At 37.3% G+C, this 18812-nt stretch overlaps 2 protein-coding genes across 2 annotated transcripts; both read left to right on the top strand.

The window, feature by feature from the left end:
* Positions 625–9492, top strand: LOC109232225 (ATP-dependent RNA helicase-like protein DB10). The gene is made up of 9 exons (XM_019397913.1): positions 625–812; positions 2168–2474; positions 3285–3410; positions 5131–5199; positions 5722–5991; positions 6637–6987; positions 7191–7468; positions 8340–8663; positions 8743–9492. Exons 2-9 carry the CDS (start codon positions 2193–2195, stop codon positions 8849–8851), a joined length of 1809 nt encoding a protein of 602 aa, XP_019253458.1. The 5' UTR covers positions 625–812; positions 2168–2192; the 3' UTR covers positions 8852–9492.
* Positions 13572–17871, top strand: LOC109232226 (anthranilate phosphoribosyltransferase, chloroplastic-like). Its single transcript, XM_019397914.1, has 10 exons — positions 13572–13802; positions 13896–14039; positions 14139–14300; positions 14384–14467; positions 14901–15089; positions 15308–15398; positions 15473–15532; positions 16045–16163; positions 17330–17464; positions 17579–17871. The coding sequence occupies exons 1-10, from the start codon at positions 13629–13631 to the stop codon at positions 17618–17620; spliced, it is 1200 nt and encodes a 399-aa protein (XP_019253459.1). The 5' UTR covers positions 13572–13628; the 3' UTR covers positions 17621–17871.

Raw genomic sequence — 18812 nt, forward strand, 5'->3', positions numbered from 1 at the left:
TTTGGAGTCGATTTTGTATGGAACTTGTATATTTGAACTCGTACTGGAATGAATAATCGGGATTTGTGAGTTTTGTCGGATTCCGAGAAGTGGGTCCAGATTGAATTTTTGCTTGACTTTATGCATTTGATTAAAGATTCGAACTTTACTATTTGGAATTGATTCATATGGCTTTATTTGACATTATTGGGTTGTATTTGACTAGATTCAAGCCGTTTGGAGTTGATTTTTTGACGATTTGGCATCTTTGGTAATTTTTAGCTCACGCGGCGGAGGTTAGTCTCTTGGCTAACCTTGTTAAGAGGAAACCTTGATCTTTCCGCCTACAGAAACTATAACTTAAGATAGACGACATGTATAATACATGTAAAATATATATATAATTACATGTAATTATTTTACAATTTATATATATTGACTAAAAAAATAAACAGTAAATTTCACCGGCTACTTGTTCTAAGATCCCTAATTTCAACTATCAACCCTATGTTTTTCTATCGGCAAGCTGAGCTAGGTGGGCCCCTGGCCCAAAAACATGTGGCCGACACCGATGTAGAATTTTGGGCAAAGAGCAAACGCGTTTTGGGTTTCGCTATCGGTTCTCTATAAATATCCCATCTATCAGATATTTTCAACTCCTTTTTACCTCCTCACGCTTCTCATTTTTTGGAAGCGTATTTCTCTCTCTCTAGGTCTTGTAACCCTAGAGAAAAAGGGAGAAATCCGTGGAGGTGGAAGTAATTTGTGTCCACTTATTTTTTCCTATTTAGTTTTAAGGTCTTCAATTTTTGCTATCAGATCGACATCGTCAGGTATAATTCTCTATCAATTTCTGATTTGTTTAATGTAATACTTCAGATCTGGATTAACTATATGATTTTTTTTCATTCAATCGCTGTTATGTGTTATCAAATGATAATCTAGGGTTTCAGATAAGCTTTTCTTTCTTTTTGGTTGATTGTTTGACTCAAATTTATGCCTTTTAAGCTGTCATTTAGGGTTAATGGTTACTGCTCCAGGCGATTGCAGAGCTTTTGAATTAGTTTTGCTGCGCGTGATTCTAGACCTGCATATGTGTTTTTACCTTCTGACTGGAAAAGGCTAGCTTGGACCAGCTTAGTTTTATTACTTGTACTATGTTTTTTTTTAGATGACATGTATATGCAAACAGTGATTGATGTAGGATTGAGAGGGAGTTATTGAATGGTAGTTCATGATTTGTAGTTCAGGAGGTTACTGGAGCTAGTTTTCCTACTAGCATAAGAGAAAAGGAAAAAGAAAAAGAAAAAAAGAAGTGATATAAGCTGTGTTTGGTGCACCCATGGGTGGCCCAGTGGTCATCAAAGTGTGGTAGAGAACCTTGCCTAAGCGTTAGAACACCCAGTACTTGTGCTGGTGGGTGGTAGCAAGTACCCACTAGAATAGTCGAGGTGAACCCAAGCTGGCTGGGACACCGTTGTGATAAAATGAGGATGTGTTTGGTGTGGAAGAGTTTTTCAATTTCCATGTTTGGTTGGTCAAAATTTTCTGGAACACATTTTCTCTAGGAAAACAAGTTCCTTGAAAATTAGAAAAATGACCACTTCCCTAGTGGGAGTAGGGAAAATAAGTTCTATAAGTGGCTTTACACGTGACTACGTGAGTGTCTCCCCCACCCCCAAATACCAGAAAATAAGTAAGAAAATTATTTATTCTCCAAGATAACATTTTGTTACCTTTTTCAAAAAAAAAAAGATAACATTTTCCTTCATATCAAACACATCCATAAGCCTTAAAAGGTTAGGAAGAAACTTTTTTGGCTCTTTAGTGCATCTCGCTATGATATATAGCTGTCCTTCTGTCCAAGAGTATTTTTGTTTAAATTTATACCAAGTTGTAGCTGTGATTTGTGTCTACAAATTGAAGTGATTGAGTCATCTACTGTTGGATACTATTTTTTTCATCTAGGCATCTCTTTAATTGACATTTTGTTTGGCTGTAGCATGCTTGCTTTGCCTTGACTTAGATAACTACTACTACTACCACCTGTTTTCTAAGTTGTGGATGGTCATTGGTGATACATCATAAAATGAAGAAGCTTTTTCGTAGTCTTTTTTTCATCATGGTTGCTCATTTCTCTCCAAATTTACATTTCATAATTTTGTACGCTGATGTTATATGAGTCCAGTGGTCATTGGAGACTGAAGTTTGAGATGGCTGTTGTAACTGCATCTTCCGCTGGTCCAAGTTATGCACCAGAAGATCCTACCCTCCCCAAACCTTGGAAAGGGCTAGTTGATGGTACGACTGGATTCATCTACTTCTGGAATCCAGAGACCAACGATACCCAATATGAGAGGCCTGTTCCCTCTTCCCATGCAGTGTCTGCTCCAGCACATAAGTCATCTGTATTTGTAAATTCATCTGTTGAAAAGCCTTCTCAAGGTCAGCGCTATGATCCAGACAGTGGACACAACAGAGGTAGCAATAACAAGGTATCATGTGTGAAGGGAGATCAGTTATCTAATTTTAATATATCTCTGTCAGTTTAGTTCTTTCTTTCTCCATCCATCTCTCTCTCTCCCTCCCTCCCCATTTCCCTTTTTCTAAAAGAACAGTTTTTTTTCTGTATTCAGTTTGGACACAGATATAACAAAGCGAATATGTTTAACTACCTCGTTGGTTAAGATTTGTTTTTGGGATTTTCATATTATCGTGTTCTTAAATCCATCATTTATGTTGTCATCAAAAGAACTAAGCATCAAGTGTTAATAATGAATTTTGGGGTTGAATTATCTTATTATATTACATGTGCTTTTAAGCCTGTATATTTTACAAGGGATTCTAATTTGTGAAAAAGAGAAGGTGGCCTACGGCAACTCAAAAAGAGGTTGAAATATCTTTTAGTTTGCACTTCCCTTGTATCTTTGTGGAGACCAGTTTTCTCTTTCATTTACTTTGTAGTCTTGGCTGAGAAATGTGCAAAAAAGTATTGGCATGTGGTTAAAATTAGGTTCAGTTCTTAGTTGAAAGGAAAAGAAAGATCTGTCCCCTTGCTTACTCTGATAGGCAATGGTTTGCTGAATTGCCTAGAGGTTATGAAGGTGTTTATATAAAAGAAAGAATCTGTTCTTAAGTAGTAATCTATGGGTAATGGTCAACACTAAATTGCTATAGAAACTTGGACTTTAGTAGTCTAATGTTATTTCAGTTTACCCGTCAGGTTCCCTCCTCTCTGGATTTGTTTCGTTATATTTATCTCTCTTTGTGCAAGTTTCTTTTTCTTATTTTTTTTTATTTGGTAGATTGCAAGAAGCAGTTCTGATCATTTTCATGATGGAACATCTGTCCATGAAAGCTATGGTTCTCTAGGTGTAGGAAGTGACATATCTCAAGAATCCTACTGCCGCCACAATGAAATCTCTGTTACGGTAAGAAACTAAGGAACTGTTTCTTGATTTATCTGAAGAACCATTTCATTTCTTTTTCACTTTTGTAATTTCACTTTTAAACCTCAAATGGGTGTTAACTTGATCTATCGGAGGATGATTAGTGTTTGGTATGATTTCAATAATTGTGAAACGAGCCATCTTGTTTTTTTTGCGTATTAGCATCTGTCTATTGGACTACCGGGGTTGCAAAATATATTTGGTGGTTTCCTGGAAAGGTAGGAAATAATTTAGACTTTGCACATTTAACCATATGAAGGAATTCGTGAAAATTTCAAATGTAATCTATTTAACATATAGTAATTGCATTTGATTTTCTTATCATGTTTAATGAAATAGCACTGGAAGGTCAGACAGCATACTAAATATGGGCAAGTGATGAGATGAGATTCTTATGTTAGTAAATACAAATTTTAATTGTGAGTTAACCTTTGAAAAGCACCACCAATAGAACTATCAAAACAAAAGGCATAGGGATACCCCTCAATTATGGATATTAGATGCAAGTCTTCGACATCATACAAAGATTTCTAAGAAATTTATACCCTAGCCAAGTCAGCACAAAAACATAAAACACAAAATAAAAACACAACACTGAATGTGAAGATTTGACTGAACATTACATCATACGAAAGAATCATAGATTAGAGTTTATTTGCCACTTGTTGAACATCATTATCATCATCATTAGCTCAACTACTTTTTGGTAGATAGCTGGCAGTAAATAGAATATGAATAGCAAAAGGCTCATAATGAAAACAGGGGAATGAATTGTTTCAAATTATTGTTCTTTTCATTGCATTTTCAAAAAAAAGAAGCAGGTGAATGAACTGGAGAAAGATCAGTCATGTGAAAGCAAATAAGGGATCTAGCAGTGTCATTGTAGAGAATAGCATCCAGATTTCTAATTGAGAGACATGATTTTGTGAAATGTGGGGTGTCGTCCATATTGCAATATGAAAGAAAAACTTGACAATTTCGCTCGATAAACCAGAAACTTTGGTATTCAACTTTGGTACAACAGATGCCCTGCCTATAATTTGGCGCCCGCCCGTGCGCCCTTTCCCATACTATGCTCTGCTCCACATCCAACACTATAAATTCTTTTTGTTTCAAAAGGTTTTCTTATCCTATTGCATCTGTGAGCTGCCACTATCTTTTGGTGAGAGTTGTATGGGTTTGGACCAAGTAAAAAGTTTTTTTATTGCATTCTAGAGGGCAATTCTCCTCCATTATCATTAGGATGTTGCAGGGTTTGTATGACATATTTCTGTATATTGAGCTATCTTCACTCGGCTACAGTTGCACCAAGTCTGAATTATTTCATCTTTTTACTACTACTCTTGGATGATTGAAGGTCTGGTTTCTGTAACTCAGAACACAAGAAAAGCAACTTCAGCTACCTTTTATTTTAGCGCCACAGCCATCATCTTGAAGATGAAATTGTTTAGTCTCTTCTGTCTGGCGTTATGTCTTGTGATTTTCCAGTTCTTTATTTCTCTTCTACCTGCTGTAGCATAAATCAGAACTCTAAGTGACTTTGTTCTCTATGTTCAATTGGAAGTTGTATTAGTCTAGCTTTTCACAAGAGTTTCATCTTCATCTTTCATGTTAATTGTTCTTCCCTCGCCACCCCCAACCTTGGATAAAAAATTGTCAGTCATACTCATGTTTGCGTCATACTTTCTGTTCCATTTGACAGGGAGGTGATGTTCCTGCTCCTTTGACATCATTTGAAGCGACTGGGTTTCCTTCAGAGATTGTGAGGGAGGTATGAATAAACCCATTTCAATGTGTGTTTTAAACGCTCCTTCAGGAGAACCTCTTATCAAAGAATTTACAGTAATAATCAAGTGTGTTCTTTCTAAATTTCAATGGTTGCTGGAGGTCCATCGTTGAGCTTCAGTACTCATCCATTTTTCCGTCTGTACTTTCACGCAGGTGCGATATTTGCTCCAAGGAGGAGCTAAATGTCGTACGCTGTTCAACCATCCTTTGGGGGCTTCCATGTATGTGGAGCACCCTTATTTGGTGGACCAAATTTTCTGAAGGCTTTCCGAATCATCCATGTTCGTGGCTGGGGCTGCTGTCGGTGATGATTCAGTCTGCCACATGGTCCAAACTGAAGAAGAGGCGTCCTCCTGCTCTTGTTTGTATTAGCAAGTGTTGGCTGCCTACTTAAGGGGGATGATGCTTCTTCTTGTGTTGGCCATTCAGATTAGTCAAATAAGTGATCTATGAATAAAAATTCTGAGTTCGTGTATATGCTGAATGATGTTGCCAACATTTACAGATGCGTCAAGCTGGGTTTTCGGCTCCTACTCCAATACAGGCACAATCCTGGCCCATTGCCCTTCAGGGCCGTGATATAGTGGCTATTGCGAAGACTGGGTCTGGCAAAACTCTGGGTTACTTGATGCCTGCCTTTATTCATCTACAACATCGTCGCAAGAATCCTCAATTAGGCCCAACTATTTTGGTACTATCACCAACAAGAGAACTAGCCACACAGATACAAGCTGAAGCAGTGAAGTTTGGGAAATCGTCAAGGATATCTTGCACGGTATGATGTTTATGACTTGTGAGTGTCATAGTTTTGGTTCTATTACTCCCTCATAGTTTATGACTTTTTAAAGATTTGGAATTGTTAACTTTTGTGACTTATTTTATTAGTACTTATTTAGTTTCTAATTGTGTAAATTTTATTTCGCAATACCTGAAGATTCTATTTCTGGTGTTGCACAAAAAGTTAGACAGTCTGACCCGTGTCCTCCGAATCGTGTCACATAAAGTGGAACGAAGGGAGTACTAGAACTTAATTATCATTTTGAAGTACTGTTGCTTAGTCTGGCATCTATTTTATAATTAGAACATTTGCTATATGACTTGCGTTTTTGCAACACTCAAATGCAACAATGCTTTTCAGAAGACTTTGGTTCTGGAATACCACCCTATAGAATGCTCAATGCTACGTCTGGCTAGAAATCTAAAACTCACAGGTTAAATATTGCATTCTCTGTTTTGAGCTGTGAATCGTGCGTTTTCTAAAATTTTTTGCAGCTTATTCCAGCTGCATACTCACCTGCACATAGAATAGTTGAATAGTTGCTATTAGACGAATGCAGAGATGTTAATGTCAATTACGTACGTTTGTTGATGAACTTAGTTTTGTTTGAAAACTAACTATGATTTATGTTCTGATGGTTAGTGTCTGTATGGAGGTGCACCAAAAGGTCCTCAACTACGGGATCTGAGTAGGGGTGTAGATATTGTCGTCGCCACTCCTGGTCGTTTGAACGACATCTTGGAGATGAGAAGAGTTAGCCTTGGTCAAGTTTCTTACTTGGTGTTAGATGAAGCGGATCGTATGCTGGACATGGGATTTGAACCTCAGATAAGGAAGATTGTGAAGGAGGTGCCTGTGCAGAGGCAAACATTGATGTATACAGCTACATGGCCGAAGGGGGTTCGTAAGATTGCTGCTGATCTATTGGTTAATTCAGTTCAAGTTAATATTGGAAATGTTGACGAGCTTGTTGCAAACAAGTCTATCACGCAGGTGTGTTTTTCCTGGACAATTTTCATTATTTAATATCTTCAAGTACTTGACTTCTCCTTATTGGGGAAGATGGCTGGGAGGTATGATAGTAGAATCTAACTGAACAAAAAAAGGTACTGTAGTAGAATCTGTATTGTATATGGCTAAGCATAAACGCTGGAACTGGTGTGGTTACAATTAATTCAAGTAGTTGTCACTTGCAGTACATTGAAGTCGTGCTGCCGATGGAGAAACAACGGCGAGTAGAACAAATCTTGAGATCCAAAGAACCAGGGTCAAAAATCATTATTTTCTGTTCAACAAAGAAAATGTGCGACCAACTATCTCGCAATCTTACTCGCAATTTTGGAGCAGCTGCAATTCATGGGGATAAATCTCAGGGTGAGAGAGATTATGTATTAAGCCAGTTTCGCACCGGCAAGTCTCCTGTGCTTGTGGCTACTGATGTTGCTGCGCGGGGTTTGGACATCAAAGATATCAGGTTGGTGCCATTAAACATAATGTTTGATTATGCATTGCTCATGTGCTCTTCAATTCTGATGTCTAATTGGATATGAAAGCGTTGGTCACGGTATTAGGCATTGGATTGACATATGCTGTCCATTTCTTCATGTAGTGGTGTTTTGACTGGAGGATGCGTTGTTTAGCGGAAAAAAGTACTTTTTCATGCATAAGCTAAATTTGTACAACATACCAAAGTACCCTTAATATCTAGTGGTATTCAATGTGCCATCTTAATTTCTATAAGAGTATGTTAAGGAAAAATCACAAATGTTAAAATGACTTTCCTTATATAGAAAGGTGGCTGCCTTTTAGGGATTGACAAAAACAGTAATAGTGACAAAAAAGTAGTGAATGAAGTATTGTTTATCTACTGATTGCTTCACCCTCCCCTCTTTAGTCCCTTTGGTGTGTGTTGGTGGTTTTTTTTTTTCAAGATGGATGTGTTAGTTTTGGGAGAGCATCTGCCAAAACTGTAACTATACACTTGCTTGATAACCAAGTTGGCGGTGAATGCATTGCCATGATTTGGATAATTAAGTAGACAGATTAGAAGTTGGCATTTACATTCTGCCCTAGAAATTGAACTTGAGTCAAGTAGTCAAGTTTCTTTCTACAGTTCTGCCTCTTAGTGTGCAATGTGAATAATCAATAACTACTTTGGTCTTCCACAAGTACATACAGCTCCAACTTGGACCAAGACCTAATAGTATATTGTGATGTAACCTACTCTTTCGATGTGCAAGAAGCATAATATGTTTATGCATCCATATGCATATTCGTTTTTTTTGAAAAGAAAAAATGAGGAGGGTTTTGGGGTAATGGCAGTTAATGAGAACATATTGTCACAGGGTGGTGATAAACTATGACTTCCCAACTGGAATAGAAGATTATGTTCACAGAATTGGTAGAACAGGCCGGGCAGGAGCATCTGGTCTGGCCTACACATTTTTCTCCGACCAGGATTCTAAGCATGCTTTAGATCTTGTCAAAGTTTTAGAAGGTGCAAATCAATGTGTGCCAACCGAGCTACGTGATATGGCTTCTCGCGGTGGTGGTATGGGAAGGGCTAGGAATCACTGGGGTTCTGGCCCAGGTGGACGTGGAGGACCCTATAATTCCAGCTTTGTTGGACGGAATGGAGGACATGGTTATGACCGGGGATCACGTGACAGGTATTCAGCCATTCATTGGTTCCTCTGGATTTTCTTTTTCCCTTTTTTACTTGGTTTTGACTAGTTTCTAATCATGTAGTGACAGATATGGTACCTACAATGCGGATGCTTCTCGGAAGCGCAGTCGTAGCAGAAGCCCAAATATAGGTTCAGGATGGAGTGGTAAAAAGAGCCGGTTTACTGATTGATTTGATCAGGTTGCTCCATGTAATTGTGAGCCATTTGCTAATGGATCTCATTTGGTTAGAAGAAGAGTAAGAAGGCATGATCCGTTAGTAAGAGTATACTGCGCTTCAGAGTGAAGTAGAGGTGTATTGTTTTTTATTATATCCATGATATTTGTCCAGTTGGCTTCTAGTGCCTGCTGGCCGCATCATTTGCTTTTTGGGATAAACTGAAAGAGGACCCCATCTTCTGGTTAAACCATCAATAGTAGTACTTTATTCTGGCAATTTTTTCTGAGCATGTTAGTCTGTGTGCTTGAAAGAGACATGGTGCCTCAAATGTAGAAAAATGAAAATGTTACATGAGCGCACACAACTAAGTAGAAAAGTTTCAGTGTATGTAAACGTAAACAGTGTTAACGTTGGTTTATAGTTCTTATCGTGCATTATGCATGTGTAGAGGAGATTCTTGCAGGCTATTCTGTGGTTTCTCCCGTCCCTCCAGTTTCTCCTCGTTAAATTCTGTGTTTGGCGCTTAATGCTTGCTGTATTTGTGAAGTTTGTTCTTTTCATGCGTAGGCAATTACTATGCTACTACATACTGGTGTCAGTGTTATTATTGCTACTGCTGTAATATTGATGGCGTATAGAAGTTAAGTGTCATTTCTTTTATTCTGTACTAAATGAATGTATTCCTACAGTAGTCTTCTGGCTCTTATTTTCAACAAAAAAAATTTGGAACATGCATAGGCATCTGTACTTTTAGTGCAAGCTTTAAAACAGGCAACTCTTGGTGAACTAGGAATTATACTAAGTGGGGCAAGCACTAAATGCTCTTGATGTGATTGTGGAGCCGAAGTATCACTTAACTTATCCTCCAGTGAGTGAGTATATTCTCAACACACTACATCCTTTGTTATTGGACATTGCAGGCTCATGACCTATTAGTTGTATATCGTTTCACCCTGAGAAGAGTGATTGCACCTTCATCAACTATAAGAATGGAAGCATAGGCTCCTATGCTGGTAGCATTTTTGGGGTGTAGGTCATCAAGGTTTGTCGACCACGGGAGCTATAGTAATTAAAGTTTCTCAGGGAAGGGGAAATAAGTGGGGGTTATCTTTCCCATGTGTCCTAAAATTGAGGTGAATGAAACACACTCTCTTTTCTGTAGGAGAGTTTGAGCATCTTATCTGCGAGGCGGGAAATCTTAGAATTTTTTTTCAGCCAGGTATTGGGAGATACAACTGCCTATAAAAATATGACTTCCTTTAGGAATGTTGGTGTTTCCTTTGACGGGCAGAAGATAAAGTTGACATGTATTTTTCTTCTGAGGTTTCAAGAATATATTATCTTTTCATTTGGCGTGTAATGGCTAATAACTCGTGTGTCGTATCAATCACTTCTAAATGAGTATAAGCATTCAAATGTGTAAATTAACGGACAAAAAAGTGATAATCACGAAAGATTAGAGTTTAAATTCGCAGAAGTGATCGAAAACCAAGTGCACATTTGCTATCCAAAGTAATAATTACTCGACAGAATAGTGCAGTTCCGCAACAACTGGCGTGGGCAATACCTTGATAGAAGCGAAAAAAAGGGGAGAAACTTAAAAATGCTAGATTTATGAGTGATAATTCAAAAATAGCTATAGTTTCAAAAGTAATTGAATTTAGCCAGTTTTCATAGAAAGATAAATCTGAACGAAAACATTGTTCAAAATTCGGAAAAATACTCCAGTATAATATACTGGAGTTTCGGTATAATATACCAGTGCTCCAATCTCCAGTATGTTATACTGGAATTTTCCGCGTGTTGGAGTTCTAGCATAATATGCTGGAAGTTCATACACAGGTTCACCAATCTCAAGTATATTATGCTGGAACTTTCCGTATTGCAGCAAAATAGTGGCTATTTTTCAATGACTTTGCAAATGCTGGCTATTTTTAAATGATCAATTCGAAAACTGGCTAGTCCGTGCTATTTTTACAAAAAGGAAAAAAAAAGGTGGTTGCCATTGAGCCTGGAACTAAAATGACGTCAAAATATAAGCAAAGAACCATACTACTGTGCAAGAAATAACAAGAACTAAACTACCTATAACGCAGTCAAGGCCATATGACTCAAAATTGAAAATGCAACTTAACGTCCGTGAAGACCAAGTTACTGACAACTTTCCGTTTTCTCTTCTACATTAGATTCATAGGTTATGCTTTATACATAATTAGTTAACCAATATTTATTTCCCTGTTTTTAATTTGTTTGGAATTATCACAATTCATATTTATTTTATGCAGTTTTTAAATAGGTAACTCTAATTTTTAAGTAATAAGAAATGTTTGAAATCATGTTCTTCTATTCAAATTTTAAAGAGTTATGTTCACACATTTCCTTGTTAAAAGTTCAAAAATCCTAATACTAACAAATTAACGACTGAAAAAATAAATTAATTTTGATAACACATGAAACTACGCATATGAAATAGTTAATACAAATAATCAAACAACTTTTATGCTTGGATCAGTAAGCTTCAGTTAACGGTAGGCTAATAAATACTAGTTAATAAACTTCTTTCTCTTTGAAAGAGAGTTTTGTTGTGATTAGGGAGTCCGTTATTGAACTGCTCGTTTAATGATCACGCCCACGCCCAACTATGTATTATAAAAAGGATTAAGCGCTCGTTGCAAATATAATCTGATTTACAAGTCCGGAGTCGAATCCCACAGAAAACTAAGGCATAGCTACAGTTGTAAATATTCTAAGAAGACAAGCTCGAACAATTCCTATGTTATAAATAGTAAGATTCTTGTATCTAATTAACTAAATAATTAAAGTAGTAGATTAACAACTAAAGATATTACGGGTTGGAGAAAAGATTAAGGAGGTCTAGAGTTATGATTTCCCCAATTGTCGGAATCCTTCCCCCTACGTCTTTTATAATTTCGCCTAAGTATTCTCTACCGACCATGAGCGCTCTGAGTGTCGTAATTCTCTCCCGAGTAGCTACCACAATTTACTAGACATATTTTTCCGAACTACGCTAGCTGACACTAAGTTACGGCTCATTCGGATCGCGCCAAGGTTTCGTTATTCCTAATCCCACCTTTAAACCCTCCGTATTGATTCCTCATATACGTTAGGAATGATGTTGTTCAACAACTACCTAAATATGCACTCTCTCTCGAGTAATACACACTAAATAGGCACAATCGATTGAGAGCTCTTCAACCAACCACAATATAAACGTAGTTGAACAAATAGAGAAAAAGCTACAGCAAATCTATATTAACATAACAGGAAAATCATCCTCCAATAGGTTCCATCAAAACCCTAGATAACAAATTAGCTATTCATAATAGTATGCATAACTACAATACTAGAATCCATAACCAATAATGGAAATAGGAAGAAGGAAGTGAAAAACTCGTAGAAGAATTCTCTGCCTTGCTCCTATTGTGTTCTTGCCTACTTAGGTCTAAGATGTGTCAAAAGTGATGTTTAATGACTATCTATATGTGTAGAAAAAGACCTAGACGAAATAATCAAGTCCAAAACCAATTAGAAGACAAAATAAGTCTTAAAGATTCAGAACATGCTCGCTACAGGCCTCGTGGCGCGAGGCAAAGCGCGCGCCTCGCCTCGCTGTACACCAGGCGCCGCGAGGTAAAATGCAAGAATTAAATCTCGCGTCGCCGGCTGCTTTTCTGATTTGTTTCAATTGCACTGCTTCATTCTTGATTTGCGTTGTTGCCTAACTTTGAAAGTCACGTTTTTCTTCTGTCCCAAACCAACTCGTTTGCACCGTTCCTTTTCTATATTGAAATAGTTTTGGTCCTTTAAATATAATTCCGAGCATATTTAGTGCCTTAAGTATACTAAAGTGGAGCACCTTTAGTCTCATTGACAGAATGTGTTTAAAAATTAACAGTATTAACCAACTCTGATTCGTGAAGCAAATCTTCTGCACTGAAGCAAAACGTTTCCTCTCCTTTTATTGGACAACGCAAATTATCACTGTAATTCCTCATTTTTAGTTAATGTCTTCTAAAATTTTGACCTTGAAAATATCCCATTTCGTGCCAGTTTTCAATGAGAAAATGACAATGTATAGCCGCTACAAAAATAAGAGCCAAAAAATATATAAAATTTGTATATTATTTTGTATATATATTCATTTTGTATGTTAATATACAATAATTATACAAATTTTATATACTTTTTCGGCTATTAGATGTAAATTTTCTGGCGCGGGCTAAAAGTGATAATACAATCTGGTTATTCGTTTGCTTCAATAAATGCTTAGAAGTGATCTTGGCAGCTCTATTTGTTTTTCAAATTTTAACTTTTATTTTTGGAAAAATCAACTGGAATTATTAAAAGTAAAAGTTTCAACGTTAAAATATTGAATTTATCAGCTCTGTACTATTAGTGGGTGTTAGTTTATAAAATATTTTCGATAAGTAAATTAAAAAGACGATGAGTGCCGAAACCAACCCCATAATTGATCTTAGACAAATTCTATCAATGAAACTAAAGGACTCCACTTTAGCATATTTAAGGGACTAAATATATTCAAAATTATATTTAAGGGACCAAAATAGACCAACCCTAAAAATAAGGGTCAATATCGGCCACAAACTCACCATTAGCAGGAGTAAATAGTTTTACCTTTTTGGTAGTTGGTAGTGATTAGTGAATTGAATTACTAGTACTGTATTTTTCTCCAACTGCATTTATGGCTTAGACCAGTGTCGGCACCTAATAAACTGACTCTCATTTCCAAACAAACAATGTGGTTGCAATGGCGGTGTTTGGACTCACCCCCTTCACATTCACTCACTGTAGGGGCCAAATTTCCCATTTCGAAACTCAAAAGTATCTGTTTAATGGGCCTCTCTTTCAGAGTTCAGCAAGGAGGAAATTGAATTCTCTAGCGTCTCCTCCGCTGCACCTTCCCATTTCATCATCTAAGGAGGTTAGCAAAACACCATTACTGTAATATGCTCCCTGTTCAGCTCCTCACTTGTTTGATTTTCCATCACTACTAATTTTGTTTTTACTTTTGCAGTTGATTGAGTGCTTGTTGAATCGAAAGGACTTGAATGAAGCAGAAGCTGAGGCGTCGCTTGATTTCTTGCTAAAAGATGGCAGTGAAGCTCTTATTAGCGCATTCCTTGTTCTCTTAAGAGCCAAAGGCGAAACCTTTCAAGAAGTATGACTTTTCATTCAACGTTATTCTATTCCAATCCTCCCCTTTTTATGAGTATATTTTCTTTTCAACTTTTGGATGCCTATATTTACACGAATGTAGGTTGTAGGACTGGCTAGATCGATGATCAAATGTTGTAGAAAGGTTGAGGGATTAAATGATGCGGTTGACATAGTTGGAACCGGAGGAGATGGCGCCAACACCGTGAATATCTCAACAGGAGCAGCTATCCTTGCTGCAGCTTGTGGTGCTAAAGTTGCTAAGGTTGGACTAACCTTACTTGGGAGTTAAATTATATCTTGGATTTTACTTGTAATGAGCCCTTAAGGCTGTTCTATATTATGCAGCAAGGAAACAGGTCAAGTTCTTCTGCTTGTGGAAGTGCTGATGTTTTGGAAGCCCTTGGAGTGACCATTGAGTTGAAGCCTGACGTGAGTGCATGAAAATACTTTTTCACGCCTCCTCTTTACACCAACCAAACAATTTAAACTTACAAGTTACAAATTAAAATGAGAATACATAATACTTAACCATTAAAAGTTTATATACACGACTTACGTCATTTATTAATTTGTTTGATGTGAACACAATTTATTCCTACGAGTGCAAGGCGATTCACTTTATTAAATATGTAGTACACTTTAAGTATGAATCTTTAAAGGAACTGAGGTGGGTATTCATTACCTCTATGCTTTTAGGCTATGTATGTGTTGCCTGGTTTATGTGACACTTTGAGTTTTAAGGATATTTGAGGACTTCAAGCTGAGTAGCTTTATGATAGTTTCATGCCCTATCCTAATTATAAAGAAAAGTTTGACTTGGTTTTGTCAAGGGCCTAATAGTTATATCTGGTTATGGAAATAGGGGGTCAAGAAATGCGTGGAAGAAGTTGGGATAGGTTTCATGATGTCCCCTTACTACCATCCAGCAATGAAGATTGTCACACCTGTGAGGAGGAAGCTTCGAGTGAAGACGATATTTAATATCCTAGGTCCTCTTCTGAATCCTGCTTGGGTACCTTTTGCTGTTGTTGGAGTTTACAAAGAAGATATTGTAAGCTTTCGTCCTTGAACTAAAGAAAAAACTGACGACTCTGTTTATGCTTTCTGTGGTATGATTTAATACGGTAATAATATATATGTGAAAAGTCATTGACATTTCAACAAATATTACATGCTGGAGCCTATGGTGTCAAAAGTGTGTTGGTTCCGGTGGTAAAAACCTTAAAGGTTGAACCTATCAAGTTTAAGTAAATTGTCTGTTTTCTGTAGGTCAGCAAGATGGCCAAAGCACTACAAAGTTATGGCATGAAGAGAGCGTTAGTTGTCCATTCTGAAGGTTTAGATGAAATGAGTCCTCTTGGTAAGATTTTCTCTGTTGTATTATATGTATAAGTTTTCAGTTGGTTTTATCAATCACGCAATGGGAATGGACAGGACCTGGAGTAGTCCTTGATGTTACACCTGAAAAGATAGAGAAATTCTCTTTTGACCCACGTAAGAATCTTTCTTCTCGGCTTCTAGTGTAATTATTCGTGCAGTTCTTATTCGAAGTAATGTTTGCTAGAGATCTGGTTGCAAATTCTCAAATTCTTCGTACTAATTTGTTCTGTTTGTTCAGAGACTGTATACTGTGTGTACACCTGCTAATTCAAGTTTCAGAACGAACATAATTTGCAGAATCATTGCTTAACAAGATGGTAATTCATTACCACAAGTTATGCAAGATAATATAGAGCATTTCTTTATTACACCATCCAGACTTCAGTCCATACCAAAATTAGTCGGAGTAGACTTGATTAATGCAAAGATATGATCCATTGAAGTTGCACTCTCTGTGGCTTTTGCACACGTGTCCGTTTGATTGCTTGTGCTGTTAGTACTGATTGCAGTGCAAAAGAAAATGAGGGTTCCCAGGCACACGAGCAATCTGTATCAGTTGTGGCATGTTGACTCTAGATTACTCAGTGTCAAATTCAATAGCTAAAAGTTCACGTATGTTATTGCAGTCGATTTTGGTATACCTCGCTGCACATTAGGGGACCTCCGCGGAGGAGGGCCAGAGCATAATGCTGGGGTACTAAGGCGTGTGCTTTCAGGTGAAACGGGGCCAATGGCAGATGCATTGGTAAGTCATTGTTCTCGGATCGATTCATGCTCTAGGTCTGTTTTCCTTAATCGTCATTTGTGTCACTATGAATTATATCTCTTATTGTCATATGCTATATCTGGAGCGCAGTCTTAGGACATAGCAACATTAGTTAAGACCTATGATATATGTCATCACTCATCATCGGCTGGTAGATGGCACAAGAATATACTTCTTGGAGTATGGTGAAGTTACTGAAAAAAAATTCTGTTGATGTACTGTACTCTAGATGATATTCATTGATTGTTTAATTGTTAAGCAGCCTCGTGCATAGTTTTGGCTGTATCCTAGCCAACAAAGATTTAGTGCAGAATATCCTTTACAGTCGTAGCGATGGTTAGTGGCTTGAATTTAGGACGTCAAAGTTAATGGACAGACTCTTATGTTTGTTTACTCTGAATTAAGGCATATCCTTTCGACATGCTCTCCATTACTACAAGCATATGCCTCTAATGGGACAAGTGCTTCTTGTTTGAAATTACCATGATTAGCTGTTATCTCTTTTTGGTATGGATTTAAGTTACGTAAATTGACGCCGTGAATTTTTATGGTATCATTGCAATTCAACTGGATATAGCAGTTGTTATTCATTTTCCAGGTTATCATATCAGATGGGTCAACTTAACCTTATTTTTCCTTCCCGTTGATTCCCCCGACAATCAAGTTGTACTTCCTTTTAACAAGTGGCTGAGTGTTGAAGCAACCTTGGCCTCTTGGCAGGAGGTTATTCTATTCCGCCTCTTAGAAAGAAAAGAACTTAAATAAAAATACTTAATAGCATGGCGATACATTTATACAAAACTTCTACCCCGAGCACACACAATGGAACCATAGACAGTCAAGTGAAATCCAATCCATGAACTAACTTGTTCTATGGACAGCATCATTGTGGTAATGGTCGTAATGCTAGATGTAGAAACTCGATACAATGCCAGTATACAAAATTTAAACTCTTTTGGTATTGTGCACCGACCACATCAAGCCTCAAAAGTCCATGTTCTGCTTTGACTATTCTTACTTCCATATTTTTTATGTCCTATATCCAAGGATAAATATGAGAAAAATGTTTTATTCTCCATTCTTGAATCATGTTTAGAGATCATTATTTACACTATGCCAACCTCTGTGTGTAAATGTATATGCAGATACTCAATGCCGCAGCAGCATTATTGGTCAGTCGACGAGTTGGTAACTTAGCTGAAGGAGTAGCAGTGGCCCGTATCGCACATCAATCAGGAAAGGCTCTCGATACTCTTAATCATTGGATTGATGTTTCAAGTGTAAGTTAAAATCACTTCTCTTTCCAAGTTCAAACCAGAATATGTTTCACAACTTAAATCCTAATGGTTATTCAACTCATCATTCTTTACCCATCTGATGCTATTGGAATACAGAGGGTAAAAGAATCTGTACAAATGCTCAGCCAGAGTTTGTAAGGATCAGCATTCAGATTTCATAACAAAGAGATGATGTCTTCCTGAAAATTTGAAAATTTCAGTATTTAGGACTCTTGTTCAGCATGGTCAACTCAATTTGATTCATTTCACCACAGGGGAGTTGCATGTATTGCAATTTGCTGAATCCTATATCCTTATGGATCCAGTTAGTTACTTTCTTTTTGTATTGCAAATAAAAAATACTACAATTCTCCCTAAATGATGAATACTAGATTGAGTTTTACAAAGCCCCTTATCGGATTTGAACCGATGACTTATGCCTTTACCATGGCATTACTCTACCACTAGTTAAAAGAGCCTTTTTACCACTACAGAAACAAGATTCAGAAGTTTAGGGACTTGAGAATTGAACAAAAATAGGGAGACTCGACCACCTCCCAAAAAGAAATGCAGCTATGTTAAAAAGACAAGTATCTCTCTTGCAAACATATCTAGCCGGACCGCTATTCGGAGGTTCGGATCCTTACGTCCCAAAACATGTATATATTCTATGAGAATATAGATTGCTTTCTTAATAATGTTTTGTTTAAAATCGAAATATTAGCTGGGATTGTTGTTTTTGAAATCCTTTCTAGCATCATCCCATTTCGAGGATCTAAGTTGCTCGGACTCGGATGCGGTTATGCGATACGAGGACGGATCCGAGTATCGGATTCGGCAAAATCTAAATTTTAAGATTCGGGGGTGCGGATCCGGATATGGATATAGGTGCGGGGATTCGGCTAATAAAAAATAGAGCTATAAAAATATTGTAAATTTTAAGAGATATGTGAAAAACTTACATGAATATTGTAGAGTTCAATCTTTCACTCCAAGATGGACGTTATTCTTTCATTCTCTTAAATCTGTTTTATTTTTGATTTTGAGAAATCAAAATCTCGATTTTCTCCCAAATTTGTCGATGGACTCCGGTCAAAGTGTCTGAATTCATTTGACCGTATCCAGGACGTATCCCGCTCCCGCTCCCGCTCCCGTCCCCGTCTCGTATTGGGACAGGGACGGCACCAAAATCGGGGAGTCCGCGCAACTTAGTCGAGGACTCATAACATACGCCCTCTGGTGACACAATCCGTTTGACGTATAACAATGTGTTGAACTACTTCAACACATATTTTAGAATTTCTCTTTGGGGATTATCCTTTTTATAATATTGGTCTACGATGTGCTTTAG

The sequence above is a fragment of the Nicotiana attenuata genome, chromosome 9 (genome assembly GCF_001879085.1).
Source record: "Nicotiana attenuata strain UT chromosome 9, NIATTr2, whole genome shotgun sequence".
Taxonomy (NCBI): domain Eukaryota; kingdom Viridiplantae; phylum Streptophyta; class Magnoliopsida; order Solanales; family Solanaceae; genus Nicotiana; species Nicotiana attenuata.